We start from the raw sequence: 9868 nt of genomic DNA, 5'->3' as shown, positions 1-9868 counted from the left end.
TGTATGTGCACGTCGTTTGATTAGTGGCGAGAAGAATAAAAGAGTTGTTATGCTAATGAGTTTAATTTTGTTTAGCAATTAAAATGTGCCAATTCAGCCGTTCTCTGCCAGCGCTGGGTTAATTGCAAATATATTATGTAGCCTTGGCTGTGCTGGAACAACACGTTACGTAATTTATGTGTTTTATTCAGGGGAGTGAGTAAGAGAGGGGTGCGGAAACAACCTCTAGTATCGCACGTGAGATCTACATAACTAGCCTGGCTTTTGTGACTGTCCCTTCAAGATTTAAGTCAGGTAGGTAAGGTAGGCAGGTAAATCATCTACAACATTACAAATCCCCCCAAAAAACAGGAACTAATCAAGTTTGATAATTTACAATTGCTCGATTGGGTGTGTTTAAGGCAATGATGCACCAGTTCAGTTGTGTAACAGGTGAGTGAGGGAATGGCTGCTTCAACCAGTCACATGGAGGCATTGTACGAATGCAAGCAAGACATGTCCTGTGCATTTCCCATAGAGAGATCTACTAGGCTGTGATTATATGCCATCCTTTTTTGTAGTCCAATTTCTTGGATTCTTGTTGATTTGAAGCTATTTTATTTTTATGCCATTTCCTGACTTTGTTATCCCATGTTTTCCCAATCCTGACGCCGGCCACAAAGCATGCCTTAACCTTAACTTTTACAACCATTTGTCTTGTGACAGTAATCAACCTATTGTATTTGAGTGTAATGTGTTGCTATTGTTGTTGTTAGTCTAGTTGTTAAGCGCATTGGGCTGTATGTCTTGTATGAATTGTGCTATACCAGTGATTCTCAAAGTGTGGTCCGGGGACCACTGGTGGTCCGCGACAGAGCTCAGGTGCTCCACGTGGGGATTTCTACTTTTCCAAGACAAGCAAGCAGTAGGCTATATTTGTAACATTATTACATAGATAATCATAGCTGAAGTCCAATTTTCACCACAATAACCACATAATACATGTGAATAAAAAGTAAGTGATCTGCATCGAAATTAGCAGTGTCAAATTAGCAACCGTCAACTGTCAATTCTGATGGCAGGTGGTCCCTGAACATTTTTAGAGGGACAAACTGGTCCTTGGTCTGAAAAAGTCTGAGAATCACTGCTGCTATACAAAAAAAAGACATCTGCAGTTGCGAAAGCCAAGCTACTATATAACCACTCTTCTGTCAGAGGGGACCCATGTTTGACTCAGCACACGGGTTGCAATAGTCACAGTGACAGAATTTTTGGGGACAACATTTGCGCATATCAAAGTGCAAGTACACACAGTACACTGACATTCCAGTCCAATAGAGGGAACGGGTTGCATGGATTGTTTTGTCTTGTTTCCTCTTTGTGCTACAGTATGTGCATGATGTTGAGGCAGTGCACAGGGGAGGTGATTTATTATTGGAGATGTCAAGGTGTTGCGCCATCGCATCGCAGAATACCCCAGTGGAGCTCATAGCCAGACCCTCATCTGTCATTTTCTCATGCTCTTACACCGGCCTGCCTCACTTTCTTGACAGTTGCTATATTTAATTTGCTCATCATTAATAAAGTGTCTTTTCTAGGGTATTTTATGCTTTTATTTGATAGGGCAGTGTGAGACGATGACAGTTTAAGGATGATGGGGCAGAGATGGGGGAGGATGCTCCCTTGCACAGTTGAGGCGTAAATGTAATTTTGTTGTGTGCTGTGGAGCACCTTGTCACAATAACAATGGGAGTTTACCAGATGCGCTTTTACAACCGTCTGCACTAAACACTGTGAACAGGTCCGTGAAGTGGTTGCAGATTGAAAGGGCCTCAAACTTAAAGCCAAAGCTTTAAAAGGTTTAAATTGACTTTCTGAAAAGGAAAATTATAGCAATCAAAAGAACAAGGACACAAATAAATGAAACCATGTCTGTCGGCGCACTACTACCACAGCAGCAGCAGCAGCACGCAGCTGTGTTTTCATTCTTCCAACGTCTGACGCTAGCTCTATCTGGCCGGCAGCCTTAGTGTGTGACTAAGAGAGGGACGATAGCAGTGAGAAAAAGAGGGAGTGTAGGAGAAAGAAAAGGAGGGAAGGAGGGAGGGACGAATGCAGTGTTGCAGAGAGAGAAGGAGATGGAGGGGAAGGGAAAGTGCAGGAAATGAGGAGGAGGAAACAGGCCTTGCGAACAGATGCTCCACTGCAAAGAGGTGGTTCGATCTGGCCCTTTTGTTCTCAGTGGGGCTGTGGGTGGGAAAAGTAAAAAAAGAGAGAAAAGACAGAAAGAAAGAGGAAAGAAAACAGAACCGAGAGAAGCCGTCTTGCAGCACTGATATCATTATTTAGGTGGGCAAAAAACCCCCGCCATTGCAACATGCAATGTGCGACAAGATTGACCCACTTGTGGAAACCGCATCTTCAATATATAGTGTAATCTGCCATGATGCGATGATTGTGTGGGTAGTAAGGATATCACACGGCGTAATTAAGTCAGTGGGGTCCATTTAAAAAGCAATTTTCATTTTAAGGGATGGATGATTAAGCAGGGCACTCTGTAAAATTGCAAATATAGCGGCACAATGTTGTTTATCTTATATCGGCAGAGAAACCCTTTTTTGCGTCAGTTGTGACGTGATCCTATTCCAACCCCTGTGGCTGGCCAGAATGCAATGGCCCTTAAAAAAATCGACAGCTGAATGTGTTGTTTCCCTGTCACCTTTAGCTAGTGGGTTAACAATGCTGTTGGCTTAATGTTCCTCATCTGAGCCGGGAATACATCTATGGTCTCGTTTCTTGGCAGAGTTCAAACATGGCAAGAATTCAGCCGCAGTCTCAAACACCCCGAGGAATGGGGTTGGGGCGGGGAAGCGTATGGATATGGATATGGATATGGGGGGAGACTGTAAAGCAGGTGGATAGTTTCATATTCTTATCCTCCTGAAGGCGTTTTTCAGATTACTGGCGGCAAAGAGAGAGAGTGAGAGAGGGAGAGGGAGGGATAGATAGGATAGCAGAGAAGAGGAGAGGATAGAATTGCAAGATGTGGCCACTGATAAAGTCTCCATTCCTCGTCATTCGACAGAGATGAGATAAAAAAAGAGGGGGGGGGTGGGATGAGGAAGGCACAGCCGGCCGGGCTGGCTATGGCCGTTATTTTGTTTTGTGTGTGCCTCATCCACCTGACACACACCCCCCCCCACCCACGTGGAGAGCCTCGAGTGCAACCCTTTCACAGCTCAGTGGACACACTCAAGAGTTCACGACGGAGTTGTGCCTCTCATCCTCGAAGATGAATCGATCGCGATGCCCTCCCCTGCCCCTCTGCCCCCTCATCCTCCCACTACCCAAGCACCTTTATTTCTTCCTCTGATGGTGACTTCAAAACACCAAGACCATTCCCTTTCCCTTTGCTATTTTGAGCATCCATCCAAAGCAATCTTGATAGAGAAAGAGGCTTCAGCAAAATGCATGCCCGTCCGCCCCACACTCATAAATGATGCCTTCTGCCTTGCTTTTCAAAGTCCTGTCTTGAAAAGGGAGGTGAAAGAACAGGCTGTTAAGATGGCGGCTTCTTTGAGAGCACAAAGCAGAGTGAGGAATCAGGGCATCAGATGCACACACACCAGACAAACAAGCCTGTCATCCCAAAAATATGGTCGCCACTACCACTCACCACTCACCACTGACTCCATCCATTGCCCATCTGTGCCCATTTACCATCTGTGTGAGGGAGTAAGAGGTCAGCCGTCCTTCACAATAGCAGATGTTTGATGACTTTCTGGAGTCAATGAAGGTGAATGACAGATAAGGCTTTGGTGGTATTCAAATAGGGCTGTCGCATCCGATGGGGTTTTTATTTTTCTGTTTTGTTGAGGGGTTGAAGACGTGTCTAGATTGAAATATGGTAATGGCTGATGCAGTACCTGTCTCGAGTGACACAAGAGATTTCCTCTGAGTGACTGAGAAAAATAAATTGTATTTGACATCTTTTTTTTGCAATGTAAGAATGCTGTATATCTTATGAATGGATATCTTATTGAAGGATAAAGGTTGAGTGTCTCTTTAACAATGGGATCTTCAAATGTGAAATGTCAGCATGCATGTTACTAGAGTGGCTGATGTAGTTGGCAGCTTTATCATTTTGCTGACATTTCGTTGCACAGTATTATGTCACTTTGACTTTGCTGCAGTAAACCATTTTGAGCCTAGTGATACTAATAGTTACTGGTATTGTATCAAATATCCAATGCAAAATGCTAAGCAAAGGGTTACAGTATTAGCCAGGTCACACCCTCCTAGTGACGCAACACCTTCTGTGTTGCTTCTAGTCAGCCCAAGAGTAATGGAAATATCGTTTCAGATCTCCCGAAAAATCGGGAACTCCTCCCACTTTGTTGGACACCAGTCAACCAATAGCAAACCTAGGGAGGCGGGTCAACCATACCATTTGGGATTAATTGTTATGCTCTTGGTCAGACCAAGAGATTTGAAAGTCGATGATAATCAGGCTATTACAGTTTAGCCCCATCAACTATTTTCTGATCTCTAAAGAATTAGTAGCGCAGTTTTTTTTTCAATAATGTTTCCAAAGTCATGTCATGAAAATGGAGCAGCAGGAAGGGCACTTTTGTCCCCTCGATTGGTAGGCTTCAAGGCACGGACCATCTTTCTGTTTGAATGAGATGTAATTTCTCTTCACTCCTGTGGGGATGGCCTAAGACGAAAAACAGCTTAGTGTTGATTTGAATGGATTATACACAATGTGCTCTGTGCATAAGACCATCTTATAAATCTTATAAACTGATGGGCACAGACAATATCATTGCTGCTTCTTCAGATACAGAAGTATCTATTTGCCAAGTACCTCATCAACCCTTTGTCTCATATGTCTTTGTCTGAGGGCTCTCAGGTGTGGAGTGCTTATTCAGGAAAAGCCTGGCTGTTTTCTCTTTTTTCCACAATTGCACACTACACTACCTAGCGTTTAATCTCCATTCTAGTGTGGCAGAAAATGTGTTTGGGCCAGATTTCATTTCAGAGCAGTGGGTAGGAGACACACCTTTTCCAATAAGGAGCAGGCTAGGACGTATCTTAGTGTCTTTCCTTTTATACAGTTTTAAAATATGTTTCTAAAAGCCACAGTTTAAAATTACAATGCCAAAGAGCATCATGGCCATTGTCAAGGTTCCTGAAACAGTGGAAGTGAATCACTGTAAAATAAACGAAAGAGGGTTCTTTAAAAGTTGCTTCAGCTTGCCCTTCATATTTTTCTCTCTATTGAATAGAAGGCCATTGATAGCCTATAGACACAAATGTTTCAAGAAAGCTCCAACCAGGAAATCTCAGCAAGGTTGGAAGACGTTGAAAGCAAACTTCAGTGACATCAAATCAAATCTCATGAACAACCTTGAAAGGGCTCCTGCAGGTACCAAACCAGTGTTGTTTTACAGTTGTGCTTTGGTTTCACAACTTCCAACATACCAACATGGCAGTGTCTACATTAGTAATGCTCCTGCTAATTCCCCTGGCAGTATGGTTTATCTATAAATGTGGGTTCCCATTATCAATTCCCACAAATTATCAATAATGCATAATTGCAAGATATCGTTGAACAATTATTCGTTGCTTGGCAATTTGTTGCTTAGGAACAGGAGAACCTTTCCACTCATGTATGATACAATCAAAAGGCCTTAGTGAGTCAAATTACAATTAGTCTAATGAGTCAGCCTATATGTCCTTTGGCACACACAGTATTTGTTCTGTTTTAACTTTTATGTGACAAAATACTTCAAAAAGCTTTATTGTCTGATATGTTGCAATATTAGAAATGTGTCTTTTGATATAAGGAGTGTGTGTGTGTGTGTGTGTGTGTGTGTGTGTGTGTGTGTGTGTGTGTGTGTGTGTGTGTGTGTGTGTGTGTGTGTGCGTGCGTGCGTGCGTGCGTGCGTGTGTGTGTGTGTGTCCAGTAGAGGTGACAGATGATAATTCAGAGGCATGGTGACGTCATAGATGTGAAAATGAAAACGGGCACAAGAGGCATTATTGAAGTAGGCCTATTCAAAAAAATGCACTTTTGCCGCTGGTGCGTTGTCATGGCCAGCGACACAACAAAATCACTGAAATCAGGTGTTACACAGACAGCACTCATGAGCACCATAACTCACGAACTGTAGGCCTACAGGCTCCCTGTCCGCCTCTTGTCCACCTCGCAAAGTCCGCCTCCATTTGACTTCCCATCCTTCCTCCTCGCCTGTTCCCAATTCCTCCTCCCAGTCCTTATCTCTTCCACACATATCCATTCAACAAGGTTGTTGTTGGCGTGTCTTGGTACAGTAGCCTTAATGAACTATCGGCATACAGAATGTCACGAAGCTCGCCCACTGATGTCCGTCCGGTCCGATCTGCAAGTGCGCATTAGGATTTGGAGCTGAGAATAGGCTAAACATGTAATTACTGTACTAGCACTAGGAGTGACAATGTGCTGTCTTCTTTGCTTGATCCTGTAGCAGTCAGTTGCTGCCTTACGATATGATAGCAATACTACAATATTACATGAGCCTGATAGAAAAAAGTGTTATATGAGCCTTGACATAATGCAGTAAGGATAACTATATTAGGCTACATTCAAAGGTTTTTGCTAATCCTGTCAAACTCCTCTCTCTCTCTGTCTCTCTCTCCCCTCTATCTCCCCATCTCTCCATCTCTCCCTACATCCAGACATCGAGTGCATCATCGCGCTGCCTGACCCGCGCAGCTACTGGGACCCGGTGTTCGGCACGTGCGTCTTCCTCTTCTCCTTCCTGATCCCCGTGGCCATCATCAGCGTGTGCTACAGCCTGATGGTCAAGCGGCTGCGCAGCGTGCGCATCCTCTCGGGCTCCAAGGAGAAGGACCGCAACCTGCGGCGCATCACGCGCATGGTGCTGGTGGTGGTGGCGGTGTTTGTGGTGTGCTGGACGCCGGTGCAGATCATGGCGCTGGCCAAGATGCTGGGCTTCAACATGCACAGCCTGCTGACGGTGGTGCTCATGCACTTCTGCATCGCCCTGGGCTACGCCAACAGCAGCCTGAACCCCGTGCTCTACGCCTTCCTGGACGAGAACTTCAAGCGCTGCTTCGGCGAGTTCTGCTACCCGTCGCCGTTCCGCCTGGACGGCCAGCAGTCGGGCCGCATCCGCAGCATTGCCCGCGAGGTGGCCTACAACTGCAAGACGGTGGACGGCATGACCAACCCCGCATGACTAGGCGTGGAGCTGCCCCTGGTCGGGGGGTCTGAGCCGACGGCCAACCAGGGGACAGGTTGCTCGAACAGTGAGCTGACGCAGATCACCACGCTCTAGCGGTACAGCAGCCCCGTCGCCTGCGCTGATGACGATGATGAGGATGATGATGGCAGGGACAGGGGCCACCCGGAGGAGGGAGAAGGTCTACGCCAGGCGTAACTTCTCTCCTCCGCTTCTCTGGGGACAAAGGGGCTCTCCTCTCAGTGTAACTCATAGTACTACACCACATTAATCCGTGTCTGTGTCTACCGTATGCATACAGTTCACAGTCGTTCAGTCATTATTCATTCATTCATGAATTCATTCATTCATTGTCTTCGAGGCTTCTGTATTACATGAACACTGTTTCTGCTATCTTAGATAGCTTTCTGCTTTCTCATTTCTTGCCGCCCCCATTTAAACATCACTGTACTATATGTTTAGATACCTGAGAGGAACACAACAAAAAAAATCTTAAAGACTGACCTACACGGCCTTAAATTTTTGCACAATGTCTGTTAAAGCTGTGTCACGTGTGCAGCTTCACACCAGTGGAAGTTTCACTGTGTGCTTTGTCTCCTGACTGAATCGTACTGCACGGATGCAGTCTTTTTGGTTCAGTCAGTACAATGCATTGATGGGCTTATGGGCAACGTCAACTTACCTGTTAAAGCCAGATGGATAAAGATGTGAAATTGGTGAACGCTAATTGTTATATTTTTTGTTGTGTCTTTTTTATGATTATATCCATTTAGAATTAAAACAAAAGAATCACAAGGAAAATCAAATATTTTATATTGCACAGTGTTTTTTTGGCTCAATGTTAGGGCGAATACAGTACATTTAAACCGGACAAAAAAAAGTATTGCAGATCAATCTTTTATTTCTGTGGTGTTTTATTGATATTATGCATATCTTGTACTCCTGTATGTATGGGTGTAAAGTATCGTTTTAATCATGGGAATCACATTACCTCTTTGATCTATCTTGAATGTCTTTTCTTCACCCTGTGTGCAGTATCTCGCCTCTTAGCACCTCAAGGAGACACTCCCCTTTCTCGTCGTGTTTTCTGGGAGGACTCTTAGAAAATTGGTGCATTTTTTGCCAGACCGCTGAATGTCTACAAACTGTTGATGACGCCAAATGTTGCAAAAAAAAAAAAGATTGAAAAAATGAGAACAAAAAAGGTTTAAAAAATGTGCGAAATAGTGTAAACATTTGTGTAACTGCTGTAAACTGTATTTGATATTGTAACATGAAATGTTTACTTGTGCACCTGCTGCATTTTGGTTAGCTGTAAATTAATATATACACACATATATATTTATTCTTCAACGGCCTGCGGGAGAGGTTGGTGTCAGACCGTTAGTGATCGCTGAGACATTTGACATTTTGAGTCATATATTTTTCTCTGCATACAAATTAAATTGAAGTGAAAAAGGCACTCTGTTTTCAAGTCTCTTCAATCTCGTTTCCTCTGGTGTCTCCTTTCCTCATCTCATACAGCAGAGAGCATCAGCACTGTTGTGGAGGGCAAACACAAATAAACAGACTCACCAAGCTCTTTAATTTCAGAAATGGAGTATCAATAACGTGTATGTGCCTCATAATAGAGTTTATGAACCATTCCAAAGGGTATCATCCACATTTACAATACACACTCTACCTAGAGTATATGGACCATTTTAAACCACTATTACATGCTCCCTGCTAGTGACATGTTATGAACTGATGTTTAAACTAGATGCAGTACAGTTCCGTTGCATTACCTCAGTGTTTCCCAACCAGGGGTACGTGTACCACTAGGGGTACACGAGCACAGTGCAGGGGGTACGTGGAAAAAAATAATTTTAACAAATGCATGGAGCATAGTCACACTGCAATAGAAAAAGTGATGTGAAACATGAGTTAGGGGGTACTCATTGGACAACGAAAAGACTTAGGGGGTACATGACTCACTGCATTACCTCACTGTAATCACCAGCATCATAGCTTACCTCGTAACTTACATACCCCACGTAGTTTACCTGTGTATTTAACCCAGCTACAACCCCGGAGGCTATTGAAAACAGCCATACCGATCCGAAGAGAGGATATAACAATTGTGGACAGGCCTTGTAAACTGAACATACCTGACAAACAGCTAAACATATTTTTGACTGACGAGTTGGCCTACCCTCGTTCATCATAAGGTCATCACAGAAAGCACCAGCTGTAGCGCACCAATAACAGTGCAAGTTTCTCCCTCTGAATCTTTGGGGCGGGCTTTGGCAGGACAGTGGAGACCACAGAATGACTACAAAAATCGGTCAATTGATTGGTTATGGCATTGGCCAAGGCAACTTGAACCATAACGACAATGACTGATCCCACCCACAGCCTTCTGCTATCTGATATGAGCGAGCCCACACTTAGGTCACATTCAGTTTGGCTCACCATGAAGGCTAACATGATTGTGCAACAGCACTTCATACAGTAATTATTACCGTTGCTCTCAGTGGCAGTTCTAGACCAAATTAATCAGGGGGGCTGGCTGAGGTGGGGACAGTGTTTTAGGGTGGCACATTTAAGGGCAAAACAGATCAGCATTATATTTTATTCATCTCATTTTATATGTAGCTTAC

At 44.1% G+C, this 9868-nt stretch overlaps 1 protein-coding gene across 1 annotated transcript in view; it reads left to right on the top strand.

Annotated features, from left to right (window-relative positions):
• oprl1 (opiate receptor-like 1) overlaps nt 1-7223 on the top strand; it is a 37989-nt gene extending 30766 nt beyond the window's left edge. The window contains exon 3 of the mRNA XM_063207624.1: nt 6700-7223. Coding sequence (XP_063063694.1) covers nt 6700-7223 — 524 coding nt within the window. The remainder of the gene's footprint in view (nt 1-6699) is intronic.
• The last annotated feature ends 2645 nt before the right edge of the window (nt 7224-9868 follow it).

This window comes from Engraulis encrasicolus, chromosome 10 (assembly GCF_034702125.1).
Source record: "Engraulis encrasicolus isolate BLACKSEA-1 chromosome 10, IST_EnEncr_1.0, whole genome shotgun sequence".
Classification (NCBI taxonomy): domain Eukaryota; kingdom Metazoa; phylum Chordata; class Actinopteri; order Clupeiformes; family Engraulidae; genus Engraulis; species Engraulis encrasicolus.
This window is presented reverse-complemented; position numbering and strand designations above follow the sequence as displayed.